Consider the following 14371-nt stretch of genomic DNA (forward strand, 5'->3'; position numbering starts at 1 on the left):
CTGATCCTCAAAATTGGAGCTCCCCAGGGGTGCGTGCTCAGTCCCCTCCTGTACTCCCTGTTCACCCACGACTGCATGGCCAGGCAGGACTCCAACACCATCATTAAATTTGCTGACAACACAACAGTGGTAGGCCTGATCACCGACAACGACGAGACCGCCTATAGGGAGGAGGTCAGAGACCTGGCCGGGTGGTGCCAGAATAACAACCTATCCCTCAACGTAACCAAGACCAAGGAGATGATTGTGGACTACAGGAAAAGGAGCACCGAGCATGTCCCCATTCTCATCGACGGGGCTGTAGTGGAGCAAGTTGAGAGCTTCAAATTCCTTGGTGTCCACATCAACAACAAACTAGAATGGTCCAAACACACCAAGACAGTCGTGAATAGGGCACGACAAAGCCTATTCCCCCTCAGGAAATTAAAAAGATTTGGCATGGGTCCTGAGATCCTCAAAAGGTTCTACAGCTGCAGCATAGAGAGCATCCTGACTGGTTTCATCACTGCCTGGTACGGCAATTGCTCGGCCTCCGACCGCAAGGCACTTCAGAGGGTAGTGCGTACGGCCCAGGACATCACTGGGGCAAAGCTGCCTGCCATCCAGGACCTTTACACCAGGCGGTGTCAGAGGAAGGCCCTGAAAATTGTCAAAGACCCTAGCCATATTCTGTTCTCTCTACTACCGCATGGCAAGCGGTGCCAAGTCTAGGACAAAAAGGCTTCTCAACAGTTTTTACCCCCAAGCCATAAGACTCCTGAACAGGTAACCAAATGCTTACCCGGACTATTTGCATTGTGTGCCTCCCCCCCAACCCCTCTTTTACGCTGCTGCTACTCTCTGTTTATCTTATGTGCATAGTCACTTTAACTATACATTCATGTACATGCTACCTCAATTGGCCAAACCAACCAGTGCTCCCGCACATTGGCTAACTGGGCTATCTGCATTGTGTCCCGCCACCCGCCAACCCCTCTTTACGCTGCTGCTACTCTCTGTTCATCATATATGCATAGTCACTTTAACCATACCTACATGTACATACTACCTCAATAAGCCTGACTAACAGGTGTCTGTATGTAGCCTTGCTACTCTTTTTTTCAAATGTCTTTTTATTGTTGTTTTATTTCCTTACTTACCTACACACACACACACACACACACACACACACACACACACACACTGTTGTATTTGGCGCACTTGACAAATAAACTTTGATTTGATTACGGAAGGGCAAGAGTAAGAAATAGATAGAATTATGTCGTTTTTTGTTGTTGTTGTATCTGAGTAATACTGCAGAGCAATTGAATCCAACCAAGAGGTCCTCACACAGACACACACACACACTGCACACGTACTTGTAAGGGATATGTTTGCTGCCATTGACCAGAGCCAGGATAACGTTCCCCAGGGCAGACAGAGACAGACACAGCCCTGCTGCTGTACTACCACTGCTCTCCCTGCCCTTCTCTCCTCCCAGCACCTTCACACAGCTGCCCAGGTCTATCAGGTGGAGTCTACTGCGACCTCCCGACACTGGAGAGAGAGGAGGGTGAGAGAGGGACAGGAGGGGAAGGAGGGACCGAGAGAAAGGGACAGAAAGAGAGAGAGGGGAAGGAAAAAGAGAGAACAGAGAAAAATTGGGGAGACAGGATACATTAATCATTGCGCAAAACATTTTTTTTTATGTTTACAGTGTGTTACAAAACTCAGTAGCAGTATTTCACAGGGTGATAGATCCTGAACACATTATCCAACACTTCATCCCCCAGCATTTTTGATCTGCTCATCTCAGATGAGGTCATGCATGTCAGCCTCAGCACACACACACGCACGCACACACGCGGGCATGCCCGCACACGCACACATGCACACGCATGGACGCGTGCACACACACGGCTACATTGGGCAGCAGGTATCCTAGCGGTTAGAGAGTAGGCCCAGTAACCGGATGGTCGCTAGTTTGAATCCCCGAGCCGATGTTGTGAAAAACCTGTCAATGTGCCCTTGAGCAAGGCACTTAACCCTAATTGCTCCAGGGTCGCTGTTATTCATGGCAGACCCTGGCCGTGACCCTACTCTCTGAGGGCGTCTCGGGGGGAGTTGGGATATGTAAAAAAAAAAAAAACACATTTACAATTCACACATTAGTGTGAAATAGGAGAAATATAACAGCCTGCCACCTGGACCCTCACCAGCTCAGCTGTGTGTTCAGCTACGTGTCCTCTCCTTGTCAACACATCACCTGTCGGAAGCGTGTGTGCGTGTATACACTACCTTCCTTGTGCATGCTCTGGAAGTCAGTCAAGGCCGAATACCTCTGTAGGTCCGTTCAGCACATCTGGTTCCCATTTACCTTCTCTGAGCAGTGTGTCAGTGTATTAGTGTGTGTGTGTGTGTGTGTGTGTGTGCATGTCTTTCCATCTGGGGATTAGAGCAGGGTTCCCCAAATTCGGTCCTGGGTCCCGCCCCGGGTGCACGTTTTGGTTTTTGCCCCAGCGCTACACAGCTGATTCAAATCATCAAAGCTTGATGATGAGTTGGTTATTTGAATCAACTGTGTAGTGCTGGAGAAAAAAACAAAACATGCAGGACCGGGTTTGGGAAATCTGGGATTAGAGTGTATGTCCCTGTATGCATAGCTACATAGGTCTTTGTAGATCAGTCTAAGTGTGTGTGTGTGTGTCAGTGGAAGCTGCCGATGGGAGGACAGCTCATAATAATGTGTTTGATGTTGATAATGTGTTTGATGGTTTCAATACCATTCCACCTATTCTGCTACAGCCACTGCCACAGCCATGACTGAGGTGTTGTATGATAAGGAGAAATGAGTGGATGCAGATTGTGTGTGTGTGTGCGTGTGTGTGTGTGTGTGCGCGCGTGTGTGTGTGTGTGAAGCTGTCTTTCCTTAAGAGCAGGTAAGATTATACGTCTCCATCACACATAGGGAACAACACCTTCTCCTAGCCTTGTTATCACATATCTGACTACGTTATCACACACACACACTATTAATACACACACATGACATCACCCTGTAGAAGTAGCGTGGAGACAGTCTGACTGGCAACCTGAGGCATGACAGATACAGTGTGTGTGTGTGTGTGTGTGTGTGTGTGTGTGTGTTGTGTGTGTGTGTGTGTGTGTGTGTGTGTGTGTGTGTGTGTGTGTGTGTGTGTGTGTGTGTGTGTGTGTGTGTGTGTGTGTGTGTGTGTGTGTGTGTGTGTGTGTGTGTGTGTGTGTGTGTGTGTGTGTGTGTGTGCAGTACTCACTCCCTCCCTTGCCAGTCTTCTCCATGCGGTACTGGTAGATGTGCAGTGTGAACAGCATGTGTGAGTTGAGATGCTCCTCCGGGTCGGAGTCAGCTCTGCTGCTGTACCGAGCTGCTATGGCTGCATCCAGGAAGAAGGCTGCTTTCTCTGGCGTGGGGGCTCGCAGCTCACTCTGGTTCTGGAGCTACAGAGTAGGTGAGATAGAAAAAAATAGACTAATTCTACAAACCACAGGACAGTCATTTGTCTTTCTGTGTGTTTGTGTGTCATGCAGTGTATGGTGTCTGTGAAGACAGGCAGAGTAGCATTATAACTAAAATGCTGTGGGGTATCATTAAAACATGAGATTAGCTAGGGATTACACTGATACCCTTGTCTCACACACTAATCCTATCAACACACATACACACACACACACACACACTAAGATGTCAAACTAAATGACCCCAGAAGAGAAAATAACTAAATGATTCTTAGAGGTTTGCGGTTTTTGTATTCTCTATAGATGTAGATGTACACTCTGTGTGTGTGTATAGTGTGTGTGTGTGTGTGTGTGTGTGTGTACCTGTATCTGCGTGTGCGTGTGTGTACAGTGTGTGTGTGTGTGTGTGTGTGTCTCTGTATCTGCGCGTGTGTGTGTGTAACCTTAGAGAGTGTTAGGTTAAAAACAGCCAGCTAAGATAACAGATCCTAGTGCCTGAGGGTAGATACACAGATAAGATAACATATATATATATATATATATATATATATATATATATATATATATATATATATATATATATATATATATATATATATATATATATATATAATGATATATTACTACACTGATCTCGGTCTCATATTGCCATCATCATACACTGCCTTAGCCGTAATCCTGTGGGTTTCCTTTGAGACACCACAGTGAGACAGACTGTAGAGGAAAACACTGGAGGAAACAGAGCACTCAGTGTCTGGGATGGAAGGCAGGGGCCTTCCTCTGTTACTCTCCTTGTTGCTACTCTGTTAGTGTTTCTCAATCCTGGTCCTGGGGACCCAAAAGTCTGAGTACTACACACGTGATTGATTAGTGGAATCAGGTGTGAAGTGACAGGGCAAAACGTATAATGTGCTTCACTTTGGGTCCCCGGGACCAGGATTAAGAAACACTGGTGTTTCTGCCTCTGGGACCGTTTTTTTATTTGTAATTTTACCCCCTTTTCTCCCAAATTTGGTTATAATGATCTCGTCTTATCGCTGCAACTCCCAAACGGGCTCGGGAGAGGCGAAGGTCAAGCCATGCGTCCTCCCCGAAACATGACCCGCCAAACCATGCTTCTTAACACCCACTCACTTAACCCGGAAACCAGCCGCACCAATGTGTCAGAGGAAACACCATTCAACTTGACGACCAAAGTCAGCCTGTAGGCGCCCGGGTCGCCACAAGGAGTGGCGGCCAAACCCCCCGGCCAAACCATCCACTAACCCGGACGACGCTGGGCCAATTGTGCGCCGCGCTACAGGATTCCCGGTCACTAAAGCCTGGGGATCGAACCCAAGGCTGTAGTGATGCTGAGCCATTCGAGAGGCCTTGGTTCTGGTGTTTTGCATGGACCCCAGGAAGACTAGTTGTTGCTAAAGTGAAAGCTAATGCTATTGGTGATCAGAATAATTAGACAAGTTAAGTGGACGGCCACAGAGTGTGCAGGGCTTTGTTATCAATCTTTTGATGATTAGTTGACGTTTTGATGACGTTCTGACGAGCGACATTTTACCTGCATGCCACAGATGGGGTCCTCGCAGAGGTAAACTCCAGGGGACTGGCTGTCCTGCAAACTGCCTGTCGCCACTTCAGACAGCAAGTCCTTCAGGTTCTCCTCTTTACCCCAAACCTAGAACATAGAGCATAGCACACTTACCATCAGAACCCCACATCTTGAACGCGCAACTATCAGAACCCAATCTTTCCCTCACTCCTAGAACATATTTGATACATATTCTAGGATCCCGTAATTCTGTAAACAACATCATTAGGGTTGGTTTCCCAGACCCTGATTAAGGCTCCTCCTGGACTAAAATGCAGACTCATGGAGAATCTCCTTTAATCTGAGTCTAGGAAATGGCTCTTACGCTTCATTTACACAGGCAGCCCGATTCTGATGTTTTTCCAAAAATGTGTCTTTTGACCAATCAGATCAGGTCTTTTGACGATAATTGGGCAAAAGATCAGAATTGGGCTGCCTTTGTTAACGCAGCCTTAGAGTGAGGGAGTGACAGACCTCTACGGCTGAGACTCGGACAGAGAAGCGTGCTCCCGTCTTCTCCTTCCTCTCGTTGATGAGCTTGAAGAGCCAGGAGATGGCACAGGGGATGATCCCCAGGGTCTGCATGGACTCGTCACCACCTATCATGGTGTAGGATTTACCTGGAGGACACACACACAAACACAAAACTCCATCAGCAGTGGAGTAAAACAATAATTAACATAATCATTACTTCCAAAACACCACACACACTCTGTCCTCTTTCCTTTCTCCCATGTGTCTGCAGCCCACCCCTTTGGTCTGATTTCTAAATGAACTCCGTTTGTGTGTATCCCCACTGTGTGTCCAGACCAGCCCCTACGAACCTAGACGCAGGGGGACGACCCCTACTGTTGACGGAAGAGAGATCAAACACACGGATAAACAAAGCCATATGTCACACATACACACACACACATCCACATTGTGTGTGTGTGTGTGTGTATTTTTGCAATGTGCCTTTCATTCTGCCTTGTTTTGTGTGCGCGCCATGTTATACCGTATGTGTTCTCCATCAGCCTTTTATGTCTCGACTTAATCAGAGTAGAATCATTTCTCAAAAGCCATTGTCATTGCTGCCTGCTAAGTGTTTAACTCCGTCTTCACTGATGTTTTGTTCATCTATAGAGACATTAAACGTCACAGAGGGTTCATTTACAGTAGGTACTCAATGAGATCATTAATAATGTGATTGGACGAGGGCAGCTAATCACAACGCTGGACTGCCTTCTAAAGATGATCTCTAATCATTTCTTATCCGCTACTATAATTCAGTGTCACAGCGCACCGCTTGATATGGTGTCTGTTGGCTTAGAGACCGTTAACTGACAGAACTTTGGATCTGAATCTGCCTTGTCTCTGTCACACATGACACCAGAAGACTGCCATGATGTTAGATCTTCAAAATTAAATTCACTTTTGAGTAATCAATAAAGAACAGTGCTTTGTGGCTGTACAACATAGGACAATAAAAACCATTCCATTCAGAGTTACTGCACTCATTCTTTTCACACTCCTCTCTCTCTCTGTGTGTGTCTGTGCATTCATGTATTTTGTTTGTTGTTTAATTTCATAACGTTGTGACTCATACTCTCTGGTGCTACAGAAACTTAATCACAAGCTCATTGTGCCATGAGCAGTCAGCAACAGTTCTCAGGCGTCTCTCTCCCTCTCTCCCTCTCTCCCTCTCTCCCTCTCTCTCTCTCTCTCTCTCTCTCTCTCTCTCTCTCTCTCTCTCTCTCTCTCTCCCTCCCTCCCTCCCTCCCTTCCATCTGACACAACATGCCAAGTAGCAGATCAACAGGGGAATGGTCTGACCATCCCCCACCATGTCATATTGTCTGTGTGGGGTATATGCTGTGGGTGGTGGTTGGGAAGACTGACAGTGGAGTGGGATGTAGCCAGGTGGGGTAGTAGTCTGTCAGTGGGATACTGGTAAGGCATCTACCATCATCATAGCTTAGAGCGATTCTTGCTTATAATTGGCCTGAACAACAGAGTACAGAACTGGTAATGCTGACAGGCCAACAAGCATCTTCAGAGAGAGTGGGAGGGGAGAGGGAGAGAGGGAGTTAGAGGCAGAGATAGATGAGAGAGAGAAAGAGATCCCACAGTGACAGGATTGTTACATTGATTACAGACATAATAAAGATGGCTGCCATTAAAGGGATGGCCGTACGGCCCAGGGCCAGTAATCCAATCAGAGGACTCGAGGAGGATGAGGTAATGCAAGAGCAAGAGAGCGTGGGATTCAATTATCTACAATGTTCCCCTCTCTCCCTCCTCCTCTGTTCGTAACCCGGCCATCCATTACTCTACCTTCATCTACATGCCCTCAGTCCTTATTGAATCTCATCTGATTTAAAATCGGTGGTTTAGGGGGCTGAGGTGGGTTGGGACAGACAGACAGACAGATAGACAGCTAGACAGACAGGGTTTATTGCCCGCCTGTGATGTTATATGTATTGATTGGATTTACAGGACAGAATCAAATGGAATGAATGATTCATAAAGAGAGACTGGCCTGTGAAGGTATTTGATCTCTATTAGGGACCAGTGGAGCACAGTTTATTCTATTCCAACATCAACCACACACACAAACGTGAATACACACACACACACACACACACACACACACACACAGAGATCTCAGAGCCTGGAGCCTCAAACCCACCCTCCTTCTTTCAGTGATCCGTTTTGTGGATGTAAAATAAAAGCTAATGCAATAATCTTCTCCAGGCCTGGTAGGCTAGTGGAGCAGAGAGGGCTCTGTCTTTATTCCTAAAGCGAGGATTCTGGCATTAATTTCCACGACCAGCGAACCAACACGCGTGTCCACTGATATCACACCACAGGCTGATATATGGTGGGGTTGGTAGGGGCAGGGTGGTGTGTGTGTGTGTAGTTTTGCATGTATGTGTAAATGTGCATGTTTGTGTAAATGTGCATGTGTGTGTAAATGTGCATGTGTGTTCGCAAATGTGTGTGTGTTGCTAAAGGGAATATTCTTTGTTTAATTACCAGGACCAGCGACTGTGTCCTCTGACATTCCACCGGAGGCTGATAGATGGCGTAGTCGGCGGGGGGGGGGGAGGGGTGGGACTTTTCCATTCCAGAAGGTTTTACTAGCGATGGCCATACGATGCTATGTGGTCACTTTCCATAGCTTTCCATAGCTGGCGACAGGTAGCCTAGTGGTTAGAGCGCTGGGCCAGTAACTGAAAGGTTGCTAGATCGAGTCCCAGAGCTGCCCCTGAACAAGGCAGTTTAACCCGCAGTTTAACCCAGTGTTCCTAGGCCGTCATTGTAAATAAGAATTTGTTCTTAACTGACGTGCCTGGTTCAATAAAGGCTAAATATATATATATTTTTAAGTCACTCTAGATGAAAGCAGCTGCTAAATAATCTACAGTGCCTTCGGAAAGTATTCAAACCTCTTGACTTTTTCCACATTTTGCTATGTTACAGCCTTATATTAAAATGGATTTGTTTTCTCTCCCCCTCATCAAAAGCATGACCTGGTGCACAGCCAAAGAAAATGATTTAGTGTAGAGGTGCTGACTAATGGTGAATGAGCTGTAGGCTATAAAAACAAAGGGAGTCGCACACTTTGTGTATAAACTCCAAGTAATTTATACATAGTGTGTGTGACTCTGTTTTTATACCCCTCATCAATCTACACACAATACCCCATAATGACAAAGCAACAACAGGGTTTTATACATTTTTATGAATAAACTGAAATATCACATTGACATAAGTATTCAGACCATTTACTCAGTAATTTGTTGAAGCACCTTTGGCAGCGATTACAGCTTAGAGTCTTCTTGGGTATGTGGCTACAAGCTTGGCACACCTGTATTTGGGGAGTTCCTCCCATTATTCTCTGCAGAGCCTCTCAAGCTCTGTCAGGTTGGATGTGGAGCGTTGCTGCACAGATATTTTCAGGTCTCTCCAGAGATGTTCGATCAGGTTCAAGTCTGGGCTCTGGCTGGGCCACTCAAGGACATTCAGAGACTTGTCCCGAAGCCACTCCTGCGTTGTCTTGGCTGTGTGCTTAAGGCTGTTGTCGTATATGAAGGTGAACCTTCGCCACAGTCTGAGGTCCTGAGTGCTCTGGAGCAGGTTTTCATCAAGGATATCTCTGTACTTTGTTAATCTTTTCCTCAATCCTGACTAGTCTCCCAGTTCCTGCTGCTGAAAAATATCCCCACAGCATGATGCTGCCACCACCATGCTTCACCATAGGGATGGTGCCAAGTTTCCTCCAGACGTGATTCTTGGAATTCAGGCCAAAGGGCTCAATCTTGGTTTCATCAGATCATAGAATTTTGTTTCTCATGGTCTGAGAGTCTTCAGGTGCCTTTTGGCAAACTCCAAGCAGACTTTGATGTGCCTTTTACTGAGGAGTGGCTTCTGCCAAGCCACTCTACCATAAAGGCCTGATTGGTGGAGGGCTGCAGAGATGGTTGTCCTTCTGGAAGGTTCTCCCATCTTCACAGAGGAACTCTAAAGCTCTGTCAGAGTGACCATCAGGTTCTTGGTCACCTCTCTGACCAAGGCCCTTCTCCCCCGATTGCTCAGTATGGGCGGGCGGCCAGCTCCAGACTGATGGAGGCCATTGTGTTCTTGGGGACCTTCAATGCTGCAGACATTTTTTGGTACCCTTCCCCAGATCGGTTCCTCGACACAATCCTGTCTCGGAGCTCTACGGGCAATTCCTTCAACCTCATGGCTTGGTTTTTGCTCTGACATGCACTGTCAGCTGTGGGATCTTATATAGACAGGTGTGTGCCTTTCCAAATCATGTCGAATCCATTGAATTTTCCACAGGTGGACTCCAATCAAGTTGTGAAAACATCTCAAGGATGATCAATGGAAACAGGATGAACCTGAGATCAATTTCAAGTCTCACAGCAAAGGGTCTGAATACTTAAGTAAATAAGGTATTTCTGTTTGATATTTTTGATAAATTTGCAAAAACGACCTGTTTTCTCTTTGTCAGTATGTGATATTGTGTGTAGATTGCTGCTGATTTGTATGTATTTAATCCATTTTAGAATGAGGCTGTTAATGTAACAAAATCTGGAAAAAGTTAAAACTTTGCGAATTAACTGTAACGGTTTGTTCATTGTGTGTTATTTTGTCCCAGCCTTTTTTATCCTGTGTGTGTGTATGTCTGGGCTTTAAGAACAGGCTTATGACATGTAGAGAATTTGTCATGGCTAGACTGATTACATGAGTGTGAAAGCATGGACGCTGAAGGCACACACAGACAGTAAGACAGACACGTTACAGAGAGTGGATCAGGCAGGGTCCTGACACTCATTACTGTGCCCTTCTGAGGAGGGACCTCAGTGGGATTAAACTGGTGGAGATTCAGCCTCCTGCTCAGACAAGACAAGACCAGGGCTACTGAACTGGAGGAGATTTGAAGTGACATTAGTCTCCTCTCTCTCTCTTTCTTTCTGTAGTACCTCTTTCTGTCTCTCTTGCTCATCTTCCATTCTCTCTCTCTCTCTCTCTCTCTCCCTCTCTCTACCCTTGTCTGTCCCTGCATTCCTCTCCCCCTCGCTCTCCCTCTCTCATTCTTCTTTCTGTTCCACTCCCTCTTCTTGCCCGGCTGCTCCCACCTCTCCCTCATCTCCCTCTCCCCTTTAATGTTCTTCCCTCCCTCCCCATGCAGTCTGTCCTGATAGTAGAGGCTAGCTGAGATGCAGTCATGTTGATCAGAGAGCGTCACACTCACAAAATCAGCGGTCGATACTTTGCAAATGCATTCACTTTATTTTCAATGTCAGACTCCGTTTGTCAATGTCTGGCTACATACGGCACAACGTGTGTGTGTATGTGTGCCATACAACAAAGGCTCAGATCAGGTTCATACACACACACATCCTTACCCAGTTTAGAGTGTCCGAAGCAGAAGACACAGCCATCTGCTCCATTCACCACCGACTGAATGACCTCAGCTACAGTACCAGCACACACCTCCGCCTAGAGAGAGAGAGATTGGTATTGGCCAGGGGGTCATTTGGAATTGGCTGGGGGGGGGTCATTTGGGATTGGCTGCCCTGCGCATATTCAGATCCCTACCTGTGATGCATCATGGGGGAAGGCGGCGTCGAAGGCAAACATCTTAGGTGGGGCCTGATTGACTCCTCGTTTCTGGAGGGTGTTTCCTTGCATCTGGTTGGCTGATGGATCCATAATGGTCACCTGCTTCTTCCTGGTGTCCACCTTGAGGAAAGAGCTGGACTCTGCTGCATCCGAGGACATCACAGGACACACACGCACCATCACCTTCACCTGGTGGAGGGACAGAGGACAGGACCAGAGAACTCAGAACAGGGGATCGTAAACTCATCAGAATCAGATTGTAGAACCCAACAATAGAACAGAAGTAGGTCAAGATAAGATCAGGTCAAACCCCTAAAGCCCTACAGAGGCCAGTTGAACCAGGATAAAACCAGTTGAACCGTTGTAAAAACTATTTGTAAACAATTGAACCATAGTAAAAAAACAGTAGAACCCCAGTAGCAACCAGTAGTAACGATAAAATCCTATTCTTTCATTCATGGGGGGCTGAAACCCTCTTATGCGCTAAACCTAACAAAGACAAGATAAACCTAACAAAGACAAGCCAGCTATTTAGTTCTGAGAAGACACGCATCAACACCTGCATCACCTCTCCCTCGTTTTCCTGTGTTAGACTTCAAAGCTTTAAGCGGAGCAATCTTATTTTAGCACTCTCTCTCTTTCACCTCTTCTCTCTCCTCCCCTTCCCCCCCCCCCCCCATACACACGTCAACACTCGGTTGTTGTCACACCTCGTTGGCGTTGAGGTTTTTTTTTTAATTGAGAGAAAAGCAGCTGACAGATCTCAAACTTTTCCCAGAGCTCCTGCAGGTTCACTTATCTACTTCTTTATTCACAGCTAGGAGGAGCTTTAGAGAGAGATGGGGATACGGGAGAAATAGGTAGCGGGAGGATGGAGCAATTCAGGATGGAAGAAGAGAGAGGAGAGGGAGTGAGATGGAGGGGAGAGAGAAAAAAAGAGAGGGAGGAGAGGAACGTAGGATAAAAAAAGGGAGAGGAGGGAGTAGAGGGGAGGATGCAAATTCAGATCCATGCTGTCATTTCCCCCACCGCCGAGACCGAACATGAGTCACCGTCAGAAGACAGGTTCTGCTTTAAGCTTCCGCTAAACGTTGCTCTGGGATTAAAACGGGACGGCGTTCCCAAATGCTCCCAAACACACTGTGGCTTTCACACAGGACGCTCCAGAATGCTCAGAAAAGACAGAATTACAGCCGGATAGAGGGGAGAGACGTGAGCAGAGATGAAAGCAAACAGAGTAAATAGCAGATAAGTGAATAGAAAAGACTTGAGCCTTGAGGACATGAAGGCATGAGTCTGCGTCGTGTTGTGTAACAGGGTTGAGCAGCCAAGGAGACGGAAACACAAATGAAAGACATTCACCATGAACGCAACGCAGCAGGAATCTGCATGCTAACAAAATAATGTCATTTGAATAACTGAAAACATGGGGCAAATGCAATAACCGTGTGTGTGTGTGCGCGCGTGTGTGTGTGTAGTGTGTATAGTGTGTGTATAGTGTGTGTGTGTGTGTGTGTGTACAGTGTGACAGATAGAGAGAGAGGGGGACAGAGGGATAAGTAAGAGAGAGAAAGTGAATGAGGGAGAAGGGAATATGATGGATCCCCCCTCTCCTCTGCAGAGGACTAAGGTAAAATGGTCTGCTTGTAGAGCCAGCAGCACTGAGCTGACATTCTCCAGATCTCCTCTCAAACGCAGCTCACCATTAAAACACACTGACATTAAAAAGATTCTCTAGGACAAGACGTTTTAACAGCGCTTCGACAATGGACAATACAAATTATTTGTCTCTCTCTCATGGAAATGACTGATTTTTTTATTCAAAGTGAAGATATATACATATATATATATACACAGTGGGCAAAAAAGTATTTAGTCAGCCACCAATTGTGCAAGTTCTCCCACTTAAAAAGATGAGAGAGGCCTGTAATTTTCATCATAGGTACACACACACAAAATGAGAAGAAAACAAAGGGTATATAACAAAGTATTGAGATAAACTTTTCTTATTGACCAAATACTTATTTTCCACCATAATTTGCAAATAAATACATTCAAAATCCTACAATGTGATTTTCTGGATTTTTTTTCTCATTTTGTCTGTCATAGTTGAAGTGTATCTATGATGAAAATTACAGGCCTCTCTCATCTTTTTTAAGTGGGAGAACTTGCACAATTGGTGGCTGACTAAATACTTTTTTGCCCCACTGTATATATATATATATATATATGTATATATATACATACACACACTGCTCAAAAAATAAAGGGAACACTTAAACAACACAATGTAACTCCAAGTCAATCACACTTCTGTGAAATCAAACTGTCCACTTAGGAAGCAACACTGATTGTCAATAAATTTCACATGCTGTTGTGCAAATGGAATAGACAACAGGTGGAAATTATAAGCAATTAGCAAGACATCCCCCAATAAAGGAGTGGTTCGGCAGGTGGGGACCACAGACCACTTCTCAGTTCCTATGCAAGAAGGTTTGCTGTGTCTGTCAGCGTAGTGTCCAGAGCATGGAGGCGCTACCAGGAGACAGGCCAGTACATCAGGAGACGTGGAGGAGGCCGTAGGAGGGCAACAACCCAGCAGCAGGACCGCTACCTCCGCCTTTGTGCAAGGAGGAGCACTGCCAGAGCCTTGCAAAATGACCGCCAGCAGGCCACAAATGTGCATGCGTCTGCTCAAATGGTCAGAAACAGACTCCATGAGGGTGGTATGAGGGCCCGATGTCCACAGGCGGGGGTTGTGCTTACAGCCCAACACCGTGCAGGACGCTTGGCATTTGCCAGAGAACACAAAGATTGGCAAATTCGCCACTGGCACCCTGTGCTCTTCACAGATGAAAGCAGGTTCACGCTGAGCACGTGACAGACGTGACAGAGTCTGGTGACGCCGTGGAGAACGTTCTGCTGCCTGCAACATCCTCCAGCATGACCGGTTTGGCGGTGGGTCAGTCATGGTGTGGGGTGGCATTTCTTTGGGGGGCCGCACAGCCCTCCATGTGCTCGCCAGAGGTAGCTTGACTGCCATTAGGTACCGAGATGAGATCCTCAGACCCCTTGTGAGACCATATGCTGGTGCGGTTGGCCCTGGGTTCCTCCTAATGCATGACAATGCTAGACCTCATGTGGCTGGAGTGTGTCAGCAGTTCCTGCAAGAGGAAAGCATTGATGCTATGGACT

The 14371-nt window shown here is 46.5% G+C and overlaps 1 protein-coding gene across 1 annotated transcript in view; it reads right to left on the minus strand.

The window, feature by feature from the left end:
* The window catches only part of LOC135526040 (kinesin-like protein KIF26B), a 172933-nt gene that overhangs the window by 35722 nt on the left and 122840 nt on the right, over window positions 1–14371 (minus strand). The window contains 6 exon segments of the mRNA XM_064954070.1: window positions 1359–1536; window positions 3273–3456; window positions 5030–5146; window positions 5534–5679; window positions 10960–11053; window positions 11153–11365. Coding sequence (XP_064810142.1) covers window positions 1359–1536; window positions 3273–3456; window positions 5030–5146; window positions 5534–5679; window positions 10960–11053; window positions 11153–11365 — 932 coding nt within the window.

This window comes from Oncorhynchus masou, chromosome 32 (assembly GCF_036934945.1).
Source record: "Oncorhynchus masou masou isolate Uvic2021 chromosome 32, UVic_Omas_1.1, whole genome shotgun sequence".
In the NCBI taxonomy this organism is placed as follows: Eukaryota; Metazoa; Chordata; class Actinopteri; order Salmoniformes; family Salmonidae; genus Oncorhynchus; species Oncorhynchus masou.